Below are 26,607 nucleotides of genomic sequence, written 5' to 3' on the forward strand. Positions count from 1 at the left end.
AGAATTCTGGATACCATCTCAGTATCTACCTTACCAGGTTAAAGCATAAGAATTGCCTCCCTTCTACTTTCTACTCTTCAAATAATTTCATTAGTGCTTTTTCCCACAGCACTGTATCAGGAAGTCATCATCAATAACTGACTGACAAATCCTTCTAGTGCTACTACTATATAGTTCCCCATTCTGCATGCTTTCTACAGCATTCTACATTCTTTTTAAACTTAAGTATTCCTTTCACCTAGATGCATACTTCTATATTAATTTTTTTTTTTTTTGCAAAAAAATCTGTCCGAACAGCAACCATCACCAAAAAAAGAACATAATTCTGTGTCATTGCATTACCTTTTTAGCAGTTAGTATTTTGCCAGTCCTCTTACCCAGAGGACAGATTGGAATTACTCCCAAATCATTAATGTAAATGCTCATTTTTTATTTTATTTTTTTTTAATATAATCAACCCTTTGAAGCATTTCTGCCATGGGAGAAATACCTCTATTAAATCATGTTTCCTAATTAACAGCTACTTCCAAAATAAGAGCCATCTATGTGCTCTGTAACTATTCTCTCAGAATAATTTTTAAATTAGAATATGGTATGCAATATTCTGTTTAGACTTCCAATGTAACCTCAAGTCACTTTTAGTAACTTTCCTGAAGAATTGAACTGAGTTTGTTCATACTTGTTCTCTTCAACACTAAACTTACTTGCATGAATTTTAATCTTATAAACAATTTTGATCTTTGAAATCTTGAGTCATTGCATCAATAACTACTTGCTTGCTGTTTTGCCTGATAGTTCCAAAGAGACTTTGTTTCTCAGATTTTTGATTTGATATTTCTGATGTTCCGCATCAGAAACAAGGCAAATATTAATTTCCTTATTCTTCTATATAACATAATCCCATCTTGGAAAATCCACATGTATTGAGACTTCTCTCTCAAGCATAACACAGACTCTGTAAAATAGCTTATACCTATCAAAAATTACTGCAGATTAACAGACAATGGAAAAGCAGAAACTAACAGTCTAGTTTAGTGCTCAAAAGATTTATTCATACCCAGGAGAGAGGGGAGAAAAAGAGTTTTCTGCATTTATAAAATAGTGGTGCTTTTGAAGACTGAATGTATCGTTTTAACAGTGAAACGGTTAAGTTTGAATGCCAGCATCCACCTACACTGAATACTATCTTATTCAATTTAGTGTATTGACAGTGTAGGTAAAAATAATAATAGCTTTAGTGGGTAGAAGACACTTGTTGAAAATAAAGAAAACACACTGGATCTGAAACACTTCAGTTTCAGCTTTTAATATTTGCCTTTGAAATATGGAATTATATAATGATGGTATGAGCTGAATAAAACTACACAGAGAAGTTCAAAGATGGCAAAGATGACATTGCCACAGATCTTCTAATAAGTCACCGGCCATTCATACTTTCAACTGTGAATTGATTTTCCATAGGGATTTCAGTCTAGCTAGATGAAATATTTAGAGTGGCAAGAAGTGTTTACCACTCAGAAGTGTTTACCACTCAGCATTTTATGGAGTATTATAAGGACTCACAGATACCAATTAAGTTTGGGGCTCAGTATGAAAGGCACTATACAAAAAAACACATAAGATCCATGTCTGATGCAAAGATTTGGCATATATACCTGTCACACTTGCAGCTTACTAAAATGTTGGCAGTAACTCTGTAGGTGACTTTTCATAGGCATGGAATCTAGGAAAATCCAGAGTTTATAAGAGATGCCATGGAGTCATACAAAAAGACAAAGATCACGAAGAATTAAGATATCACAAAATATGATCAAAAGTGACAAAATCTATGTTGTGTGAGGACAGGACTCTTTTCCCACCTCCATTTCGAATTTCTGCCTGAATTAGCTCCTGTTTCAGCCCTTCAATTTCTTTCTTCAGTTTAGCATTTTCTACACGGAGCTTCTTCTCTTCTCGGAGTGATGCCTGCAAGACTAGAGTTGATACTATATTAAAAAGGAGAGGCTACAATAAGAGTGGAAATACCAAGAAAGCTATTAAGGAAAAGCTTGGACATATTTACAATGGAGCACCCTAATTCACTGATACAGGCTGGTATAAAATATCAAAGCTGAAGGTACAATACGCTTTAGAGGCTCTCACAGTAGCAAGCAGCAGTAACACACAGTCTCATAACCTCCTCAACTCCCTTTCTCCTGAAAGAAGGAATTGTGTCCTATCAAATTTCCATACTGTTTGTGTCAGTAACCCTTCTCTCATTCATACTCTTCTGCTTCAGGAAAGACTTCAAAACAAAAATAAAAGAAACAACCCCCCCCCCCCAACACACACACACAACAAACACAAACCACAAGACAGTGAAGAGGTGCTACTATTACAAACTTTATTTTAGAAAACCTGAAACACACTTAAAAGGCTGACAGCACCAATGAAGTTGTCCATGCTCTCATTTTTTCCTATGATCATTTGATGTTAACCATCTGGTTAGCACATTTATCATAATATGCAGAATTCCTTACTAGCTTTCTCCTTGAGCAGAGCCACTTGCTGCTTGAGGTATTCAATAACTTGATCTGCCTCTGCACCTTTCTGCTCCAATCTGTTCAACACCGCACTGTTGGCTGCCATCTTTACCAGGAAACGGGCTAAAAACCTAGACAAACAGGAGAGAGCCTAAAATTAATAATTTGTTAATATAATTAACATTAGCACCTCTTACCACTTAACATAGTTCTGAAGTTGGTTGTTGAACAAGAATATTTGCTAAGTGAACAAGCTGCACTCCCACTCCCAACACAAAGCCCGAATAAAGGCAATATTAAACAGAATGTGATGTTTGACAGCTGCTTTCAAGTATTTTGGGAAAAAAAAGCTACTTTTCTTCCCAGCTGCAGAAAATATGTGCTTACTTCATGAAACACAGGGAAAAAATCCACCTTCTGAGAAAGAAAGGTCCAAAGATACAAGTGAAAAAATAAAAAAAAAGGAAATAAAAGAGAAAAGGCTAGACTGGAGAAGAATGCATCCTTTTTTTATCCGAAAACTTATGAAGTGTATCCAAAATTCTATTAAGAATCCAAAAATAAAAACATCCCACAAAATTTTCCAAACTTCTCTAGTAAGTTGATTTAGAATGTACAGAATGCTTTATATATTGTGGCTGTGCATAAATACTAAAAATTCATTGTTGTTTTACTCCTCAGCAGCTTTCCTTATCACAGACTAACGCAACTTTTATTGCAGGTTTCCACTTCCAGAGTTCTTCTACTGCTCAATTCGATTTCACACTTGGATGCCTTCGTGTCCATTGGAAACAAATTCAAGAAGCAGAAAATATAAACAAGCTGAAAGGGCAATAGCACCAGTAAATACTGTCCATCCTTATTTTAGGACATTCAGTTTCTTTTACTGGGGTTTTCCCCTGTTCTGGGAAGTAGCTCTGCCCTTATTTGTTGAAAGCCAGCAAATTTGCTCCATTTCCTTCTCTGCACCATTTGTGTCTAAACATAAAGGCTCAATTATTAGCAAGCCAATAACAAAATACAGTTACAGTCGTCATACATATCTGCAACAGATAGTGCTTTTATGCTCCTATGCAGTATCTAGGAGATAAAAGAATTTGTATTAACAGCTGGCTCAAATGTAAATCAAGAAAGAAAACAAATTATAGGTGGGAAGAGAAGACTCCTTAAAGATCTTCACTAGTAACAGTGAGGTAATTCCAGTGAATTTGCCCATCAACTGCAATGAAGAGAAGGACTGACAGGAAAAGAGAAATCTAGTTGTATGCATGGGCTCCTAAGCTGTATCAGTGACCAAAAAATGCCTTTTCTCATACCAAATTGTCAAGAAAACATCCTGTTTTATTGCAAGATTATTTTGACACTGTGACCTAACATATCAGTACTCTTTGTTGAGCCACACTGAAGACAAAACAGGTTTAGAAACAACTGAAAGGAGAACAAATACAATCACACTTGATCTAGCGTCTGCATATCATTTTTGCTGCACTCTCAGTATCAGCTTACATCTGATGTCGGTTATTTTGTTACAAGGAACCAGTTCTCCAGGGCCATATATCACTCCTTCCCTCTGCTGTCACCAGTGAATCCAGAACAGTGTAATTAAAAACTCTCAAAGTAAAATTCATAAAGCCAGAGATATAGTCCTCTGGCTAACGATCCACGGTGCATGCTCCTCCTGCAAAAGCAAGGAATGAACCAACCTCTTGCCTTCTTTGTAAATTACAAAAAAATGGAAGCCAGTTTTATGCACATCTTTTCCGCAAAAGATGAAAGAGTACTATTGTCAGCAAACCTACCATTTAAAAAGAAAAATATTTTGTGGATGAAAAGAAAGAAAATATTATGGAAGAAGAAACAGAAGAAATCATCTCTCCAGGAAAACTAAGTAATTTTAATATCCAAATTCATCTCTGCTAATGAGAAAATAGGTAACACACAATTGTGTTTTCACATGCACCAAGCAGAATCTATTATTTAAGCCTGTAAAAAAGCCAGAGGGTTTTAAAGGCAAATAGTGTCCAGCAAGTTATTGATTTAGATATCAAATGGAAATAAAACAGAACTATTATGGCACAACATAGCATAACGCAAAGCCTAGGGTATTACTGTCTGCATACCAATAAGATCTCTTGCAAGCTATATATTCTCTTGGGGAAGCACAATACTAGCAATGGAAACACTGCCAACAACAACAGAAAAGCCACTAAAACTTCAAAGTGAATAGAATTGGTACATTTTATAGTTTTTAGCCAAGTTGGCTAATGAACTGAAGATCTGGAAATGAAGTTACGTGATTACAATGGGTAGACATTTTCCCACTTGTCAAATAAATATCTATAGCACTAGTATTATAACAACACAAAGGAATAGGTATTTTTGATACTAGTACAAAGAACCAATGGACTGAAACAAACTGTTGCACAGACACAGGAAGCCATAAAGCAGAAAGTGGTAAAAATATATCTAAAAAGGCCAAATGTTTCTTTTAAGATCTACCTTTACTACAAAACACAAATTGCACTAAAAACATTAGTGCTGCAACAACCAAAGGTTATAATCAATGACTTTTTCCCCTTCTTCTGGTTCCTTTACCTTCTGTTGCCCTGCCCCATCCCAAAAGAAAAATTATTGGTGATACTCTGAAATTAGAAATAGGAAAAGAAAACAGCAAAAATATAGCTTAAAGAACAGAACTGTAACTTATTACAGCTACATTCTGACCTGTTATTAAGTGTCCAAGAAGCCAATTAAAAGTCACATCAGTTGTGTCTAATGAGCTGCTTCTCCTTTTTCATATAAGAAACAGTTCCAGAGAACAAGCAAGTAGTAGTTATAGCAATAGCTATTCAGACCTCCTGAAAATGAGAACCAACTTAAGTAACCTTATTGCTCAACTGAGGGGAGCTCTTTAATCTCAAGCTTCTGACTACTACTTAATTACCTGCCAGACTTCTTGAGCTGCCCCAAAACCTACATGCTCCTTTACAGTGTGCCTCAGGTTTTGGATGAAACATGCAAATCTTGCAATTATTAATGAAGTTATATATCAATACATGAAAGTTGTTAAACTTATCATCATCCCTACTTGCTGACTTCTAAAAAGCTGCCTACCTGCTTTCAATAGCAAGCACTGCCTCCTGCTGTCTACTAAGCAGCTGCAGTCCCTTACCACGACAAACCAAGCATTACTGTTTCTCAAGAAATGCAATGTGAAACAGTCCCTAAAGAGGCAAATTTTCTATAATAAATCAATACCTCTCAAAAGCACAAATTATCCAAAAATTTCAATATGTTTTATAAATACTGGTTTATCAGAATTGACCTATATCTTAAAATAGTTCAAAAGTGCATCCACCAAGATACTAACAATATAAAACTTGTTGCATATTGTTTTTCGATATTAGCATTCTGGTTTTAAGAGTAAGAAAAAGCCCCAAACCCCATAAAACTAATGCTGAGATTCAAATCTTAAACTCTAGAAATTGTTTTTGGAATCTATCCATAGTCTTAACATGGAACCAATTACTTTTCACTATTGGAAAAGCAATTATATAACTGAAAAATAGAATTTGGAAGCCAACTGATTCATAAAAACTAAAATAATTAGCTCTACGCATTCTATTTCCCAGCTAAAGGTTTAAAGAAAAAAACGAAAGAAAAAAAAAAGGCAGTACTTTCAAGTTCTTGGCTTTTTCTTGCTATGCTTTGTTTATGTCAATACACAAAGTAGCTTTACTAACTACAAGATCTAAACTGCAGGCTGCTTACTAAGACTTATTACCCATAGACCAGTATGTTCTCTCTGTGTGCACTGACTACATCTATGGCAATGATTATTTTAGCATTTTCAGTTTAGTATATTCTTATGCTGCTCTCTTAGTTTACAGGTACGCTGTTTGTTACTCTCATTGTTTCCTATAGGTTTTAGTGCAACACAACCAAATGTTGTGTGCATTTCAGTGGATCACCATGGGCTTCATCTGACAAACGAAAGTCTTCAAAATTTTATCTCAAAGGATGTAAAATTAAATATTTAAAGTCATCACAGCTGTCTGTTCCTCTTCTCTTCCTCTCCTGCATACACTCACTCCTCCACAGTAAAGAGGATAAACTTTCACAGCTCACTGCAGCTAGGCAGCATTCTTCATCTCCAAGTTGCCTCACTCTGACCCACCGTGGCTGCTCACTTTGTGTTAGCTAGGGAGGAATAAAGTATTTCTACAGCAAAGCAAATCCTACCCATCCTCATCAAAGAGCTGGCAGCAATCACGGGTAGGCCAAATAACATCAGTATGTTTCTTACAGAGAACCTCACTTTAACAAGCAGTTAATCAAGATCCAAATTCAGGCAGGAGCCACAATGGGAGGAAAAAAAGTCCATTAAAAAAAAAAAAACAAAACAAACAAACAACAAAAAAAAAAAAAACCCCACACACTTTTGCTTTTCAATTGAAACACTCTGTTCACATTAAAAGCGTAATTATGAAGCAAACCAGTCATTACAAAGTAGGACCAGAGCATAACTTTATTCTGTAAGCAAGTTATTGACAACACAAGGTAATAAAATTTCTTCAGTGGTAAATAAAGTTCACTAATTATGCAAAATATTGATGACAATTCCTCTTCCTAGGATTTTGGTCTTAAGACTTAGCTCTCAAACAAAACTTCTCTTCTCCATGAGAGGTCTCAAGATGCTTCCTTTTGGCCAACTGGTACAGCAATATATTCTAATTCTCTGTAGAAGACAGAAGTTATCAACAATCATTCTCCTTCTGTAAAAAGGATGTTCAAAGACTTTTCCCTGAGCATTTTTTTTTCCCCGAATGGTCATTTTTGGCAGTCAATCTTATAAAAAACAATAAATATAACAGAAGTGCCAGCTGTTTACCAGACCCTGCTTTCCTGTGCTTTGCACTTCTAAGAACTGTCAGGACACATAGCTGCATTTAAGCATTTCACACCACACCTTTTTATTCCACAAAAATACAACAGTAGCAATCAGATCAAAACAGAAAAAAAGTAGGGCAAAAGTGTGCTTTATAGTATGATCATTTGCTAAACCTAAAGACCAGTATAATGAGCAGATTACTGTAATTTGTCTCATCTTCTCCTGTCTCAGGGAATCAGGGATCATGCTTCAAAATGAGTTTTCTCTTACAAGTTTCTCTCAGCTGCTGATATTCTATATTCTACATCCAACACTGTAAACAACTTTGTCTAAGATTTGCAAAACAAAAAAGGTTTTATATTTCTGATAGAAATGCAAAAGTTTAATTTCCAAAATTCTGTGGATTTAAGCATCAAAAAATCAGGGCTAGCTATGACTGATTAGTTTTGAGATCAAATCTTAGTTTTGCCTTGCTTATTACCCTGCTGCAATCTAAATGCAGCACAGAAGATCAGGAGCAGCTCTTAATTTATCACTGGGGGGGGGGGGGGAAGCAGGGGGGGGGAGAAGCGGGGGGGGGGGGGGAACAACATTCTGAGAGTCAGTTACATATCTCCACTGCTACAGTATTTTGGAAATCAACTATGTGCGATATATTTCATGCACTTACCTATCACTATCACACAATTCTGTGCTCAAAATGTCAGGGCTTTCATTGGATTTTTATTTTTGCTGCACCTTTAGAAAATGCAGTTGTGTTTTTTACATCCAAATATTGCTTCTCGGGAAAGGCAGTTCTAAGTGATTAAATGTTTCTAGGCTTCACTAAGCAGAGAAGAATCAGATATAGGTATCTGAAATTGCCATGATCACATAAACTTTAATCTGTGGAAAAAATATAATCCCTCAAACCCCAAATAAAGCAAAAGTAGCTACTCACAGAGCTTTCAGTCAAGATAGGGGCTTCAGAAAAAAAGACCTTTCAAGCACATGCACAAATAGCCCACAGTACCAGCAGCCAGTAATATAAGCAATACCGAACGAAAACAGAACTGATATATATTAAGATAAGATTTTTGCATCGCAGCAATAGTCTGAGACTAATCAACCATGGTCAAAGCTCTAATTTCCTTGTTCTAACAGAGTATAAAAGGTATAATGCACCCCATTACACTTAAATATCATTCCCCTCTCATCCAAAAGACAAGTGCACATCAGCAAGTTTCAACCACCAGCTCATCCATCTTTCAGAACTCAGGTACACTAAGTTCTACGAAGGATGAACATGCATTTCCTGAGTCTCACATTATCAAAGTAAGTTTATATAAATAAAAATATACTTTGAGACTTTAAACAAATATGTGCAAGTGATCCAAATGAAGATGCTGGCCTAAGTTGTTCTCTACTTCCAGCAAAGGAGACCAACAAAAACTTTTTTGGGAGGACAGATTGATGGTAAATAACTAAACAGCAAAAACTAGCAATGATAATATTAAAAAATAGTATTTCTGATGCTGAGATTTCAGGTAACATTCAAAAGAACCACAAGTGTCTAGAAATGACTATCAGATAAATCATTACAGCATCTCAGTTCTGTCACTCTGTATTAGATCAGTGATCACCCATCAGTTACTGGAAGCGTGGCAGAGCAAAACATCAAATAAAACTACTATCCTCATATTTTGCTAATGAAAGAATGCTGCTTTTAATATGAGAAAAATGGAACTACAGTCTAAAATGTGAGAGAATATTATAAAGTATAGAAACATGGTTTTGAAGACTCTCAATGCAAAAAGACCTAAGAATTCTATCTTCCTCATTTTCTCTTCTCAAGCAAGTGATTGCTATGACTGGGGCTTTAATGAGTTAAATAGCCTGATTCTTTTTCATTTTTTGAAAGTGTTAATAGAATTTTTAAAGTATTCATAGCCTATAAACTTCTGTGTAGTTAGTATTCAAAGCAATTTGCCAAACAGCAAATTATTAAGCAAAGTTGTACATTTCTGCCATATGTTATTTCAACTCAAATCATTTACACTATTAGAGTCAGAATAATTGTTTTGCAGACTTTCAAATAATTAGCACATCTTAACAGTCCATCCAAGAAGCAATGCCAGCCCTAAGGAATGATTTTCTAGCTCTGGAGACTACAGTCCAACCCTTCTGGCTGCCAGATAAATTGGGCTCAATCCCAGCTGCAGAGAGGTCCTTTAGTAGTCCTAAATCCAGATAAATCAGGCTCAATCCCAGCTGCAGACAGGTCCTTTAGTGGTCCTAAGAGCCTGCTCCTCCCTATTTTAAAGGGCTGTAAATAGTAAAAACACATACAGCCAACGAAGCCTTTTAATATTTAAAAATACTGCAGCATGAAAGATTTTATTTATTTATTATTTAAAGATATGATAGAGCATCACACGAAAAAAGGCACATGTACTGGTAGCAATTTTGAGTCTACCATCCCTCCACCCAATGAGACATTTGGCAATAGAAGTTAGTCAAGTAACTATTATTTTTAAACATGAAGACAGGTCTCTCTTGAAAGGGAAGCATGTACAACAGAAGTTACCAGGGAGTCACAGCATTAATGGGATGAGCAAAATCAAATTCATGACAAGCGATGAACTAGGAAGGATGATGAGCATATGATAGAGCAAACAAAGAATTTCACAGTACATATTTCTTACTTCAAATGTACGACAGACTTGATTTGAATTAAAATATATCTGTATGGCAGACATCATTAGAAACTGAATGGTTACATTCAGAAGTAAAGATGAATTTATTATTTTGTTCCTGTTCTCATTTCAAGATTTAGTAGATGACATAAAAAAATGGATAAACTGTATCACATCTTAATACAACACAATTACAGCACACAAAGGCTCAAGAGAAGTTAAGAGCACACGCTAAATTTGTTTCTATCACTATTTGTCTCAGTTCAATTCCAAATTAACTTTGCCTTGTTCTCCCTCATCCAAGCAGACATGCCAAAGCCCAAACAAAGCAGAGATGTCCCTACAAGGAGTTCTGCCCAGGTTAAAGCAAAAATCAAGAGATTTGGGTGTGGTTTGTAACAAAGTTTTTGTTTTCCAGGGTACCAACTGTTATTCAGTAACAAACGATACAAAGTAAATTTCTTAAATAGAGAAGACTTAAGGGTAATTTAACAGACATGCATGGCTCACAGCACGGGCTGAATAGAGGCAGCTTCTTTGCATTGCTTGACCTAAGCTGTAACAGGTTTTTCACCCACTACATCTGCTACGTCCTCTGCAAGTTCACTAGAGGTTCATCTGGTTGTGCTTATAGTGCAGTTTGAAATTTAAGTAGCAGCTCATATGCCAAAACAGTTGGACAGCCTTATGCTTTTTTTCAACAGTGTGTATCTTTTGGATTCTGCTGCATTAATATATTAATAGTGCTTTTGGAACCTTACAGTAAATGATCACCATGTGCAGCAGGAACTCTCGCAGAACTCCGATGATGGAAAAGATATAACATCTACAAAATGCTACCTTGTTTTTTTCTCCTTAAGCACTGACTTCCAAACCCAAAACACATCCAACTCTCTGGAACCAAAAGCTCACATTAAAAATTGCCATTTTTTTTTAAATCATAAAAGCATAATTTTCCAGAACACAGAATATCCAATAGCTCTCAATGAATTAAGGGGAGAAAAAAAAGAAGAAAAAAGAAAAAGAGATGTTACTCATGCTTCCCCTAAAGTATCCTCATAAAACTTCTTTGACAGCTGATGGACTCTACAGTTACAGACACATACACACATGCTGATAAATTCAGAAATATAAATGGGCTCAGCTGCATCCAAGCAAGTCTGCAGGGTCAGCAAATGCCCCATGAGAACTTGAAAAATCTGCACTGCTGTTCCCCCTCTAGGGTTGTACTCGCAGTTAGATCATTGTCCAAACCCCTAAACCATGCAGATTTCAGGGCAGTTCTGGTCCTTCCTGTGCTACTGGTTGAAACCAACTAGAACAACAATGTTTCTTAAATATTTTTGTTGTCTTTTACAAATTCATCCCACAAAATCTGAGCACTCATGCTCCTCTCCTAATTAAGAATATGTACAGCAATTATGAAAAGGTAGGAAAGAAATACTTATCTTCCCTCCCAATACAGGACTCTACCTGAGAACAAACACATTTTTAAAACCATCTTTCAAAATACAACTTTTTTCTTTTGGGCAACAAGGATACTAACCCTTGCTAAAAGCCTTAGTTGTTAGAAATATACTTTAAAGATATCATCTCCTTAGAAACCTGAAGAGTTTGGGAACAAAAATGCCATCTCAGTAACATATTTAATGTCATCAACCATCTACACAATAATTGTATTAATTGAATACATTGAATATTAATGATTCAAATCTACATTAGATTTAAGAGTTAAATTTGGCTTTTCAGGCCAAAGCTGAACAAATCTATTTCTTTTCTTTAGGCAAGTTAGTATCTCTATGAAAGTTAAATGGTTAAACTTGTTTTGTCTTAGCCATGCTACAAGATACTATTTTTGCATGTAGGAAAGCTGATAATAACATAAAAATTTCAAGATTCTTTTTTTTAACCAAAATTGAATAACATAAGATATTCATTTAATTAAGATAAAGCAAGTGCTAAGATTACAAGCAGCTGTACAGCAATACAATTAGTGTTCTCTAAGTACAACTGCATTAACAACTGTTATTTACTGAGGCAGAAACTGTATTCTTTTATGTGGGTCAAATAGAAGCAGAAGAAAAACTGAAAATATGTGCACAAGTGTGTATGTGTGTATGTGTGTGTGCACGTATGAGTGTAATCAATGCAAGAATAATGGCAAACACCTCTTAAAGGGTAGCAATAGAGCTGTCTTTAAAGAGAAAAGAAATCTTTATGGAAGATTGAACCTGCAGCTGTAGTATCTTATTTACATAAGCTAAATCCTCCCACACACATTCACCTTTCCTCTTCGTACATCACATGTATAACACAGCATCACTGATATAACACAGCATGACAATATTTTGATGAAAAACTTTCATAGAGATACTAACTTGCCTAAATCAGAGAAATTGATTTGTTCAGCTTTGGCCTGAAAAGCCAAAATTAACTCTTAAATCTAATGTAGGGTGGCAGCAGCTGATCCTTGACAGTCAAAAGCAGTTACATGTCACTCGAAAAGCATGTGCCAATGGTATTTGCCACTTCATATTCTTGGCATCATCTCCAACACACAGGCCTTTCCTTTAATCATGTACAGAGTGAAGAGACTTAAAAATCCAACTTAGAAAAATCTTCACATGTAGCCACCAAGTAGCTAACTAAGTATTGTAAATTTGCAATAATTATTATAACTTTTGTGAGGTAGAAACACACAAAATATTCTTCCTTTTAGGAGATAAAGTAAAGCAATTCTCAAGAAAAAAAAGTAAGAAATTTTTTTCAGTAGGTTTCCGTTTCTAGAGAAGACACCTCTATTCTCAGCAGGAAAATAAGCTACTAGACTTCTGAAGTCAAGACTGTACAACTACTCCTCAATCATTCCTAAATAAATGACAACTGAAGCTTTCCTTCTGCTCAGACATGAACAATAAAGGATGGTTATATCATTACACAGCTATTCCAGATCTACTGACTAGAAATATAAGGAAAACGTCCTTTGTATACATATATATATTAAAAAAAAAAACAAAAAAAAACGCTTCCTCCTGAGTAGCATAAACATGCTTAAACTTATATAAAAGTCTAAATTGTATCTACTATATCCATATGTATCCCTATATAGAGAGAAATAGAAATATATATACTTTAGAATAGAAACCATCTAGTTCTCTTATTAAAAAAGAACTGCTGCACATATTACTTATGCTTATTCTGCATTTTGCATCTCCAAACAGTGTGTACTGAAACTGGTAAATCAAATGTAAAGCCAACACAAACAAAAAACATTTCCAAGTGGTTTATTGAAGTTACTCTAGCTAACAAACAGAAATGGCCTTCCTAAATCATGAAGAGGGCCATCTTCGAAGGGTTATTTCTGGCACGAGTCATTTTCTACGTTCCAAACTAGAATGGAATATCAAGAGTTTCCTGGGATACCTTTCAGCATCTCTTGCAAAACTCCAGCCTTACTAGGTCAGTGCCCCACCACTTTCTCCTTCCCTCTATTAATGAATTATATGAAGGTTACACAATGAATGTTAAATTAGCATCTTCACGGTATTGAAATAGAACTAAGTTATGAACATCATTGCTATTAAATATTTTATGAGTACTTGTTAATCCAATTTCAAAGTAACTATACTCAATAGTCCTTTGGGCACAGTCCAAAATAATAATGCTGCTATTGAGTGAATAGTATGTCAGTCTAGGTAAACTTCTAGACTGAATCTTATATAAATATTTACATATCATTCAAAAAGAAAATACTGCAATGCTCTATCTTTCAATGACACCAAAAAATGTGAGCAGTCTTGTAATTACTGCCTTCCAGCACCTCTTTCTCAGGTGTATGCACAAAAAAGCATTTAAGGTGAGTGCCTTTAAAACTTTTATTCTAAAAATTATTTTTCCCTCTTTAATACTTGGATTTGCACAGAGCAAAATGAACAAAAAACTTCTTGCATTCATCTTGGACATGGAGAGGGCTGCAGTCAGCTATTAGAGCTTACAGCAAAATCCCCAAAGCAAATTTCTGCAAATAGCAATATTTCATCTGTGAATTCAAGACTGCTTTTGTTTCCATAACCTTTTCTTTTTTATATTAGCTAAATGATATATTCTGTTATAGCCTGAATTATTCTATTAAAAATTCCATCTTTTAAAAACAATTATTTTTAATTAAATATTATGATTAAAATAACCTGTTTTAACATCTTCAGAAAAAAGAAAATTTGCAGGTAAGTGCTCAGTAACATTTAATCATGGAGAAAGTTAAAAACTGTATGCGGACGAAACACTGTGCCTAGTTCTTATCACCAGCATTCCTTTATAGGTAGGCCTAGAGATGAGAAATTACTTGCCCAGTGTGTTGTAGCAGGGTAATTCAAAGCCCCCCAAAAGATTAATTTTCCTGACGTACAATTCAGTGTCATATCCTAGTCAGCAATTGTGATTTCCTTAAGCGTAACTATTACCAATTACTACACCATTTCACATGGAAGATTTCAGACCTTACAGTAGGACAAGCAAGAATGGTTTGAACTTAAAGCCTTAACGCCAGAACAGCTGCTAACTAAGCCGAATGTGGTGTCTTTTACACACCATGTGCAAACGTGTACTCTCCTGTTGGAATAGTCTCCAGCTGCCCGAGCCAACTGAGGCTGCTGAAATGATCTGCTCACTTATCTTCAGAGCATGAAATAAGATGCCACTACAAAGCTGTATGTTAAACAGTAATGGAGAGACATTCTGGGATTAGAAACTGGATCCAATAGCCATGGAGAGTTTCCGAGAGAGGGTCGTGAACTGAGAGACTAATCTTTAAGCTATCAATTCATACTCAACTGAGGTTACGCTGGGAAAGCTCCTGATGAGAAGGAAATGGAAATAAAGTCTTCTGTAATGAGAGGTTTATGCCAAGAAAATGTACTAAATGACCTCAAGAAGAGATTTGCTAACTCAGGGCATTTTTTAAAATATGTTTTATGCATTGCCAGCCTGTCTCACACAAAAAAAAGCATTTCAGAATCCGTCTGCTTTCAGATAATTAGGATGTGAGACAACACGCCAGGGAATCAGTTTCGAGATGAATTCAATTTTCTTTAATCCATCACAAAATCTCTCTCATTTTCAATTTTTCCCCCAGTACTTTGTTAAGGGGGGGAAAAAGGGGGTCTTATATATGAATTGTGTTTAACTGATGATGGTTAAATACAGTACATGTTGCTGTCCAATAAAAATGTTACTTTAAGCTTTCCTGTAAAAGTTCTTTGGAATCAAGGAATAGTTTTCAGGCTGTTAATTTATATAAAGTGGCATAACAACTTAAGAACTTTTTTCAAAATTGTGGAGTGTAAAATAAAAACATAAAAGCTAGGTTAACAGAACATACAGAACGTAGTAGTTCTTTGTAATTTCCCTCTGAAAAGTGTATATGGCAAAGAAATTCTATGAAAATCTCATTTCAGTGAGATATCTAAGACATCTTCTTTAGAAATATCAAGTTTCAAAAAGTGATTACAGCTTACTGATGTGTCTGATCATCAAAACAGATTAATTTCAGACTATTGTGATTCTTAAGAGTTGTAAATATCATTTAAGAGAAATTTTGCCCTTCATCTCTCCACAGGTAAAGATGATTCCCTCACTTATCTCTTCAAAAGCTATTTATACACTTATTCATATTTGCATTTAGTAAGAACACTAAGAACATTCTGGGTAAACATCCCTTCAGTTTCTGTGTACAGAACACAGGTCCTCCCCTTACAACTGGCAATATTCTGCCAAAACAGAATGAAACAAAACAATGCGCAAGTGCACAAATGAACTACTGGAAGGCGCTCTGCTCCAAGACCTCAAAGAAAAAATTATCCAAGATGCTGACCTATTTATCTAGCTACTTTTATGCCCCCTTCTCCCCTCCGCCTTGATCCCATGGTCAGACACAAGATTTGCTGAGTAATAAAGAGGAAAAGCTGAGACAGTTGGGCCTGTTCAGCCTGGAGAAGAAAAAACTGGGGGGGGGGGAAGGTGATCTTATCAATGCATTTAAGTATCTGAAGAAGGGTGTAGAGAGGAAGGCGCCAGACTCTTCTCAGTGCTGCCCAGCAATAGGACGAGAGGCAATGGGCACAAACTGAAACACAGGAAGTTCCATCTGAACAAGAGGAAAAACCTCTTTACTGTTAGAGTGACTGAACACTGGAATACGTTGCCCAGAGAGTTTGTGGGGTCACCATCCTCAGAGACAGTCAAAAGCCATCTGGACGGGGTCCTAGGCAACTTGCTCTAGGTGACCCCACTCAAGCAGGGCAGTTGGACTAGATGATCTCTAGAGGTCCCTTCCAAACTCAACCATTCTGTGATAAAAAAAGAAAAAAAAAAAAAAAAAAAAAAAAAAAGAAGAGTCAGAGACATTCAAGAGGAAGAATGTACAAGAAGATCCAGAAGCAAATTCTTTGCTGGTCACATATTGTTGTTAATACACCTCAGTGTGTTAGCCTGTGAGCCTCAGTGGTAGAATTACTGAAGTAATTAATTGCCATAGCAAAATAAATAGACATACAACGGAACAAATGAATGATTGAGTTGCTCCTCTTCTTTTCTCATCTGAATTGCTTGAACCAAGGACTTATTTTAAATAGGATATCGAAAACTGAAATTGCAAACTACTCTGTATATTAACAATAAAAAAGTAAGAGAATACTGAGATGTGAAACAGTTACTATGTGCTGCTGCTCCTGAAAAACGCATCATTTTTAGGACTGTTTCCTTAGAAGCAAATCTGTTGGAAGCAACATTTAAGAAGAAACAGAACATTAACTTGACTTCCTTTTGTGTTCATCGGTCACCTGATATTACTGTATATCTTCCAGAAGCAGACCATAGCTTGCCTTACAGGCAGCTGTCTCTTACAAAACTGAACAAGGATCCATCACACCGAGTTTGGTCATCAGGAGTGCCAATGACTGCCATGCCCAAAACCACAACAACAATGAATTATGAGTTTCTAACAATACTGTATTTATAAGTATTTGCCAGAAGTATAGAGCATGCTTAGACAAGTACCTTTTAAATATAAGCTTGTATGCTTCAATAGTTTAGGAATACTCCAATAAGTACGGTGACAATCTCAAAATACTTGAAGCAGTCATTCTACCCAAGCAAATCAGCACATTTTTATTAGGCTCAGTAAGTGCTTTCCTCTCATTCTGTCTATCCGATGTATCACACCAACTTGAATTACAGAGACTACACATTAAAGTGGGAAATATCTGCTTACAAAATGCTGTATGCCTGCTATGGACTTAAGTATTAGAAGTCTCTATGGGTCAAGAAGTATAGAGTCAACTAATGAGTTTACTATTTAACACCACACTATGAACACATTAGAGATTAACTTCTTACCTGGGACTCTGTTCCCTCTCTGGTGTCCCTCCACTACAGTTTCAAAACAAATAAACAAAAACCCACCACACAAACTGGAACAGTTCTCTGAAGAGAAGCTTGAGGCAGACAAGAAGAAATAAAGGAAAGCCAAGTGAGGAAAGGGTTTCTAGCTACACTTTATTACAGACAAACTGTCTTAGCTGTTCAAGAGATCTACCAAACAATATTCACATTGCATTCATGCATAGTTAAGACTCCTCGCAACTGCTACAGAGAATTGCTTTGTTTCCCCTCAGATTCTCCTCTCAACTTTTTTTAAATACACTTTTAAAAAGATCAAAAAGCTTGAAAGAAATGGAACTGTTTAGCCTACAGAAAGAAAATGGGAGACTTGATAACATTCTTCAAACACAAAGTTGGTATGAGAACGGGACTAAACTGTTCACCAGGTCCACTGCAGATAGGAAAAAAAGTGAGGAAGATTTAAGTTAGACATTTGGAAAAACTTCAAGAGTAAAGCACTGAACAGATCGCTTGTGGAGGCTGTGGTATATCCATCAATGGAAAGTTTAAAAAACAGGTTAGACAAACATCTGTCAGAAATGATTTAGGTATTATAGATGAGAAGGTACTTAAGATCTTTTGCTGCCCTTCTGCTAAACTAGTATTACAAAACCAGTAATATTCCCCTCTTTCATATCCCTGTGTTACTTAACTTTTACAAAGATAGGTTTTACTATGTATTTTTAAGTGTGATATTGTCACATATTCAAATGTGATCATTTAGGAGAAGACATCAAAAGATTTGCTAACAGACAGGACAAATAAACTGCCTGTGAAGTGAAACATCAACTCGTTAATTTTACACTCACTCTGGTGGAATGGGCATATAAATTAATTTGCATTAACTGGCCAGAGCACCTATCCATAGCCCTCATTTAAATTCTCATCCAGGCAGCTCATTCCTTTGCTTCAGCTCCAGGCTCACAACCATCGACTCATTTACATGTCATTTTACTGACTGTTCCTCACTGATATGATGCTGATAAGCAGACCACAACATACTGCAGAGGAGGGACAGGAGAAAACACCTCTCCACTGTGGGAGGCTACCATCTCAATCCTAGGAGGAAGAGGAACCCCCTAATACACTGGGCTGGAGGTGTATCTCATTGCTGGTGTGAGCAGGGGAAGAGACTGATTAAACAGTCCTGTAAGGGCCCTTATAGCTTGCCTGGCACGCCAAAGGCATGAGATACCTCAACCCCAGCAAATCAGTGTCAGTCCCTGTTCCTGCAGGAAACTCAGCACCACACATCTATGTTTGACTATGGTTACAGATGAAAACAGACTAAATCCTATAAAGTCTCAACAGAGGTATCTTTATTAGACAGGTATTTCCACCCAAAAGTCATTTTCTTATCATTAAGCCAATCTAAATCCATTTTATGACTGATGTCCTTATTACGTAACACTATTTTTTAACCCAAAGAGAGAGAAACAGGTTGTAGAATTTTATATTACAGTTGTATCAACTTTATCAGTACAACTGCAGTCACAGGGAAGGATGAGGTTTTTGTTTCTTGTTTGTTTAAAAAGACATTTTTGGACAGACTATGCTGATTGGTAAGATAGAGGAACAGAAGAATTAACCTGCATTTTATTCTTATCTGATTTTCCTGATATTTGAGCAAGGATGGGTGACAGGCTAGCCAGCCTGTTGTCACTATCCACACCCTTTTTAGGCACAATTTTACAGTCTTTATTTTCCAGAATGAGACTTGGCATACAGATGAAATTCCAGAGGATTTTGTTTAAAAGGGCACCTCTATAAGGCAATCAGAGCAAGAAAGGTATCATCAGTATTCCTGCCATCTTTCTTGCTACCTTTTTCAGTATCACCATAATTCTCTTGCCAACTTCTACATCAATAGAAGACATTGTAGTAGTCACCTTGTAATAGCCTTACAATTACAAGTACATAGTGCCTTAGCTACAAAGAGATACATACTGAAGACAGTGAGAAAGTAAGAGCTTGAACTGTCTTCCTTATTACATACTACATAGTAGGAAAGCATTCTACAACCTGGATAACTAACATACAGGAACAGACTGAGATTCCATAACTGCCACCACTGCAAGCTGCAAAGAACTATTTAAGCAAACATTTGCTAAGAGTAGTTGAGATACAGTTCTGTGACATGTGAACAGGATAAATAACATGAGGTCCTCTTAAGACATGTTTCATCAGTCTAAGAAAACAATCAGTCTTTACAATTCTGTATACATCAACAGCATTCTTAAAAACAGCAGATAGGTTACAGTACTCTTACTAATTTAATTCTAACCAAATGAATCATTGGCACTCTATCTCTAAAGTCATAATGCAGAAGTATATTTTCTTGTTCTCCAGAAAAAAAGAAAAACTTTAATTGATGACTTAGTGGTCTGCGGTCAACAAGCCTAGTCAGGGAATCATTCTTCACTCAAGAAATTACTTTTAAAGGAAAGCACCCTTTCCCAAGCACAAAAACAAAATAAAAACGTTTTGTTCAGGAGGCTGCTTTGAGAAGTACTCAAATATTTTCAAACCCATATTAAATTATGGGTAAGTATAGCTTCCATTACACAGGAAAGAAAAGCTATAAGGGAAACTTACTTGCTACTGTTTAAAACTAAGGTAACAATGGAAAAGAAAACTAAATATAGATCTCTTCCCCTCCCCAACCTCCACCACCACCCAGAAACCTGCAAGCACTACAGGAAATCTAACAAAGGAAATGTTTCTTAGTAATGGTAATGAGAACCATGCAGATAACTGTTTAGAATAAGAATTATATAGAGGTTACTGGGTTTCTCTGAAGCCCTGGATTTTTTCCCCCAGCATTCTAATTAAGTGCTCTCATGACAGGCCTTAAAACTAAGAGAGAATATGAAAACCTGTCACAATGGCAGCAATCAGTCATAAAAATCGTAACAGCACAAAAAAACAGGAGAAGCTATTTACTTTGCTCACCTCTGACATTCCTAGCAGCAGCCTTTTACGCTAGCTATTCAGCTTGGCTACATTGTTTAGCACTTGAAATTTTGTAAGTTTTAGAGAACACTTCTTTAGAAGATACAAAGGTGAAGGAATTCTGCACATGGCAGCTGCAACACACAGCCATCAGCTTCATAATCAGAAAACTTCCAAAATGTTATGGTACATAACAGATTCCTCTTCTTGCACATTTGATCAATGCCAGCTGCTTTACACTTATTTATTAATATAGACATTTCTCGTAGTTTTACACATTCACCACACTCTATACATTCTCTGAATTCAGCCAAGTTCATCAACCTTAAATTTTCTATTTTCTTTGTCATCTACTTGTATCATCAAGTACTTTGCCCCTCCCAAATTCATACAATCTGTATAATAATATTGAGAGAAAAACATTACATTGTCCAATTTAGCTAATATAGCACAGTACTTGACTAGTGAAGTTCTGGCTGATCATTCCTATCAAATCTCTATTTTCCAACAGAAATGCGAGGAAATAAAGGGCAGAAAAGAAATAAAAGGATTCTCCTCCCCCCCATGAAATATGAATATATTTTATAGCAAGGATTAGTAATTGCTTAAAAGGAAATAAAAAAGTTAATGTATTTTAATATTAAATTCCTTTAGCAACCTAAAGCAACAGAATGGTAATATGTGTTGCCTCTACGATTCTAACAGTTAGAACACAGTGTACCATAAATATTACATATTTATGGTACCATTACATTTATCATACCACTACATCACTTTAGTAAACTAGAAATGGTAGAATAGAGGAAAAAAAGCATATGGGCATGCTGAGGGTAAATATTATACGGTAGCATCTGAGAATACGTTATCACATCTACATTTAATCAACATTCACTGGTCACATATTATAACTTTTACTTTAAGCTGTGATCAAGACAGAAAATATTTACTGTTCAAAGAAATCCACAGCAATGGTATGAGAAGTCTCATACTCCTGAAGTCCTGTACACTCATCAGGATTCATAATGGAGGTGAGATTTGAGGCCACCTGAGAGCTCAATTTTCATTTTTTCATTTCACCCTTGGTCTAGACATGTTTTAGATATAATTCATCTCCCATTTTGCATCTCAACAGTTTTTTTTTTCTTGCTAATTAAAGATCTAGTCTTCATCCTGATGCCATTATTTGAGTTCTCATTGCCAGAATGCACCACCTATCTCTGCTGCTTCGTAGGGCATTCTCAGAAAGGAACAGAATAACGTGGTTATTATTTCATTTTAATGTTTTGCAAAAGCAGAAAAACTGGTAGTTTTTTAATTTGATTCCACTGCTAATTAGTAAGTTTACAAACAGCAGCTGCAATTTTAGAAGTAGTCTGTAGATTCCAAAAGAAAGCACACAAATCAATTATTATTTTTTATAATACAGATATATTAAAATACTTTTGTATTAGTTGTGCTAGTTTGTTATATTTCTATATGCTATTTTTAAAGCTTCATGCTGACATAAACAATTGTACTGTGTCTCCATATATTACAAACTAATATAAAAAAATTAAGAAAAAGGTGGTGACTTTCCACTTTAGTCCTAACTCAGTTTAAAAAATAATAAATAAATAAATAAATAAGAATACAGATCACAAAACAGTAAGGCTTCTATTGACTTCATGGAAGAAGAAACAAACAAAGACAACAAGATTAGGAGACAAACTTTTGAAGTCTGATCAAACTTATTGTCATGTCCACATCACATAAGTTGCCAATTCAGAATATCAAACATACAGCACACATTTTGGTGATAAATATTACAGTTAGAGGCATATACTTCAACATTCTTTAAAATAAGACTTCATTCTTCAAAAATATGATTCTACAAAGGACACTAAGCAGACAATTTCAGAAAAGGCACGACCAAAAAAGGGAGGAATACCATAAATATATATATTGATGCATTACTACCATGACATTTTGTAGTCTTCCTTGTATGAACATCTCCCAAATCAGACAGAAGAAGAAAGGTTTGTGGGCTACTTTGGACCTTCTTTGATAAAGAGGCCCCGAGTTAGCCTGCCACTGTTCATTCAGTTACTAGATTAGATTCTACTTATGTTAAAACAGCTCATTCACCACTTCCTGCATTAAATATTTCAATTATTTTTTTCAGAATGTTCTTCTACTCGCACATGCCTCAGAGGCCTCAAATCTTAAAGGCTACAGCTAACTTAGACAACTCAAGAATCCTATTATTTCTAGTCTGATGCGTTATTTTCAGATTTGCACAACATCCTTTTTCCAGGCAAAGTATTTTATATAATTCCATCCAAACTGCCCACTGCTTTCCATCTTAGGAATGAGAAACTGTTTGCTTCCCTATTTACCATAAAAAAATGTAAAAGAAGCAAATAACCCTATGATGTTGTATGAAAAAGACAAACAAGCTTCATATTTATGATTGGGAAAATACATTCCTGAGACCAAACTTCCTGAAGTTAATTGTAAAAGTCATTTTGACTGAAATCACTCTGCTTTCAATATCTTGTAACTTTGGGCTTCAGGCTGTTAAAATGTAAATGCAACCCACTTTTTTTGTTGTTTGTTTGTTTTGTTTTTTTTTTTTTTTTTTTGATAAATTCTTCAGTCATCAGAATTCTGGTAATAAAAATGTATTGTTAACCTGTAACATGGGAGGCACAGGGATACAATGATGAAGTCATGCTGACAGACAAGGAAAGATCCTTCAGGCTGACTACAAAAATACGTAGCTGATTATCTGATAAAAATTAATTAAATTCTAAGTACCTGCCACTCATTTGTAAGGTATACATTTTCAAGTACAAAAAGCATCATGTTCATTTTAACAATATCCAGTATAAAAATATAACTTTAGGGAGTTTTTGAGCAATTTTTACAGATTTGGGGTTTACTTTCCAACAAGTTTTCCAAATTATGTATTATTATTTAAACATAGTTAGACAATAATTTAGTAAGTGAACAAAAACGGCATATAAAACCAGAATTATGTATTTGATCACTACTGCTTAGAATTACTACTGGTTTTATTCAAGCGTCATGAATCACAAGTGTTTGTGAAGAGCAAAGACCTCAACTACTAAAAAATCCAAATTAAAGAAACAGAAAGAGCCTGAAACACAAGGACAACATAGTATCTACCCTCCAGTTGTGTTTTCTTTTTTAATACTATTTTTTCTAAACTCAGCACAAAAGCATTAACTGATAAGCTCAGTGTTTCAGTAACACTGCTGTATGACTCTTAAAACGAGCAAAGAGTAAATCATAAACTTGTCCCTTTTATCTAATCCACACATATCCTTGTACAGACCTGTGATCTCTATGTTATTTTTTCACAAACATCTCCACTGAAGATAGGCTGAAGACAGAGTTACATATTGTTTGTCACTCACTGAAATCTGTGCGCAAACCTGAAGAACCTAAAGGCACACTGTGTGCCAAAATAGAGAAGTTATCTATTTTTCAAATAATACCAGTAGTTTATACGCCAGTTGCAGTAAGTACCCCACGCCTATGGCTTCCAGGCCATGGCTGCATTCGCTTCAGCAGCCCCTCGCCAGGCCGCTTCCAATCTGCCGCCTCAGCGTGAAACTCGGCCGAACACGGGAGCCCCGCGGGCTCCCGCAGGACCCCTCCACCGGGCCCGGAGACAAGCGCGCGGTACGAACGACGCAGCAGCGGCCCCAGCGCTCTCGTCCCCCCTCCACGGCCCTGCCCCAACGACGCGGCCTGGGCCCCGGGCCGCCATGACGCCCCCCCCCCCCCCCCGCCGCCTCTGGGACCGCGGCCGGCCCTCGCGGCCCCCCGAGGACGCGGAGAGGCTCCGCGACCCGCCTCCCAGCCCCGGGGGCGAGGGGTGGGGGTCGGTCGGACCCAGACTGAGGCCCAACCCAGAGCCCCCCCGGGGAAACACTCACATGAACCGGCGGGAGCCGCCGCCGCCGCCGCCGCGCGCCTCCGCCCGCCGCGAGGAAGGACCCCGCTTGCAGGGCTGCCCGCGAGGGCACCCGCCTTTTGGAAGAAAGCGCCCGGCAGAACCTCGTTTCTCCCAGCGAGTGCGTTGTTTCTCGGGAAAAAGCACTCGCGAGGTCGTTCTCTGAGTACCCGTGCGGCAGGGAGTCATGCAGAAGAAAAAGGCTAAACTTTGTGGGTTTTTTTTTTTAAGTGTACTAAGGCAGAACTAAAAGGGAGCTCAGGCATCGCGCTAGGCGCCTCTTCGCTGGGGTCCTCGTGGAGGCCGGCGGTGGGGTGACGTCACGGAGCGGCGAGAGCCCCCGCGGGCGGGGTGTGGAGGGATACCTCGGTGCGGCGGCGGCTGCGGAGGTACCGCCGCCCCCGGGACCGGGACCTGGACCGGGACCTGCTGCTACTCCTACTCCGCCCCTGCTCTGCCCCGCGCGGGGGGCCAGGGCAAGGGCCGAGCCGGCCGGCAGCCGCCGCCGCCCGCAGCAGGCCTGACGGGAGCTCCCCCACCCCTCCCCCACCCCTCCCCCACCCCTCCCCCACCCCTCCCCCACTCCGCCCAGCCGCCGCGCGAGCGGCCGTTAGTAACGGTCGTGCTGAGGGAGGCGCGGCGCGCGAGGTGCGGCGTGCGCGCTCCCTCAGCCGCGCCTGCCGGGGGGAGGGTTTCAAAGGCGGCGCCGGTTGGGACCTTTTTTGGACTCGGGGTTGCAGCTCCGCTGCTCAGCGGGTAGTTTGGGTGGGGGCGGGCGGGCGAGAGGGTGTCTCAGAGGTTGCCAGGATCACCTAGGGTTACCAGCTTCTCAAGCAGCTGTTTGGCAAACCGGTTAACGTTCTTGAGCGTGTGTGATTAACGTATGAATTAAATAGTAACAAACTCAGTCTTTACACGTGTAGGAGCATTGATACAGCAGGACTATCAGCCAGCTGCAGCCGAGTGATGCTGTAGTAAAAAGGTAGATGCAGCAGCCTTGAGAGAAATTATATCTTTAATATCAAGAGATATGACTAAAAGATTTTTTGATACATTATAGTTAGATTGTATATGTTTCCTCTATTCTATCCAGATGTTGATTGCTTTTTTCCACCCTTTAACTAAAGGTTCTAGCTGACAATCCGAAACTTGAGATGCCTCATAAGTCTTATTGATTCTTAAGGCTGGCTTGTTAAGCAGGAACATCTTAATCTACTAATTTTGTGAGATAATGTTGTAAATGCACTGAAAAAATGGCATTAACTCTTTTCTTATGGCGATACCCAAATAGGAGAAAAAGGCTGTCCTGTATGTATGATAAGATTCAGTAGTACTGCTAAGAAAGAGCCTTTGCTCCAAGAAAGAGTCTTTGCTGATGCCTATGTTTCGTTTGAGTAAAATGCTACTTGATTTTAGAAAAAGGAACTACTGTTTCATGTTTTCATGAAATATTCCTAGAAGCATTGTCGCCTGTGCTAGTCATTTGCCAGAACACTGTCACCTGTCTGTTTTTTCCTACAATATTTGTCTTCATTGAAAACTAAATACTGACATTGTAGCCCTTTCAAAATCTGTTTTGCACTATCTACAGATCCCAAACTGAGTAACAATATTATAATGAAAATTGACACATTTATTTATCCTTTTACTGAACTGGTGTAGCTGGCATACAAAGAGAAGTGTTTAGGCAAGTCGTATTTACATGTAGAATTTCATACAGGAAATTTTGGTTTTGTTATATGGTGAATTTGTTGTTTTGACAAACAACCTGAAACAACTCTGAAATAACCTCATTATTTGATGAAGTCTTTAATGTGATAAAGAATTATTGCATCTGTTCTGGAGGAATTGGTTTTATGCTTTAAACCTTTCCTGTTGTTTTTCTTATGGACTTAAAATCCTGAGGGTTTCACCTCCTCTCCATTTTTTCTTTTCCTCAAGCAACTGCATAGCTGTTCCTATAATTTAGAGTTTTTGATCGCTATTCTGTAACTTATGAGAGATAGATGTGCTTTCTACAACAGCTAGTGGACTCCTGTTGATTATATATGCAGATGCCTTCAGACTCTGGCTATAATGTCTCTGAAGTCAGACTGAACTTACTGGTGAACTCTTCTGCTTTAGGCTCATTAATAAAATGTGGTTTTTGTTCTCTCGCATCTCTTTTCA

The 26,607-nt window shown here is 37.3% G+C and overlaps 2 protein-coding genes across 5 annotated transcripts in view; one reads left to right on the forward strand and one right to left on the reverse strand.

The window, feature by feature from the left end:
- Window positions 1-24,525, reverse strand: part of AIMP1 (aminoacyl tRNA synthetase complex interacting multifunctional protein 1) — a 41,969-nt gene extending 17,444 nt beyond the window's left edge. The window contains exons 1-3 of one of the 2 annotated variants that reach the window (XM_062574139.1): window positions 24,422-24,525; window positions 2,520-2,653; window positions 1,860-1,973 (exon numbers count right to left, since the gene is read on the reverse strand). In XM_062574139.1, the coding sequence (XP_062430123.1) occupies window positions 1,860-1,973; window positions 2,520-2,653; window positions 24,422-24,423 (250 nt within the window). In that variant the 5' untranslated portion in view covers window positions 24,424-24,525. Of the gene's footprint in view, window positions 1-1,859; window positions 1,986-2,519; window positions 2,654-24,421 lie in introns of both variants that reach the window. The other variant, XM_062574137.1, reaches the window with a different exon arrangement.
- A 226-nt stretch (window positions 24,526-24,751) lies between these two features.
- The window catches only part of TBCK (TBC1 domain containing kinase), a 105,199-nt gene continuing 103,343 nt past the window's right edge, over window positions 24,752-26,607 (forward strand). Inside the window, exons 1-2 of one of the 3 annotated variants that reach the window (XM_062574906.1) lie at window positions 24,797-24,827; window positions 25,362-25,420. The gene's annotated coding sequence lies outside the window, so the exon portion shown is untranslated. Of the gene's footprint in view, window positions 24,828-25,127; window positions 25,195-25,361; window positions 25,421-26,607 lie in introns of those variants that run through there. The other 2 variants (XM_062574904.1, XM_062574907.1) reach the window with 2 other exon arrangements.

The sequence above is a fragment of the Rhea pennata genome, chromosome 4 (assembly GCF_028389875.1).
Source record: "Rhea pennata isolate bPtePen1 chromosome 4, bPtePen1.pri, whole genome shotgun sequence".
Classification (NCBI taxonomy): domain Eukaryota; kingdom Metazoa; phylum Chordata; class Aves; order Rheiformes; family Rheidae; genus Rhea; species Rhea pennata.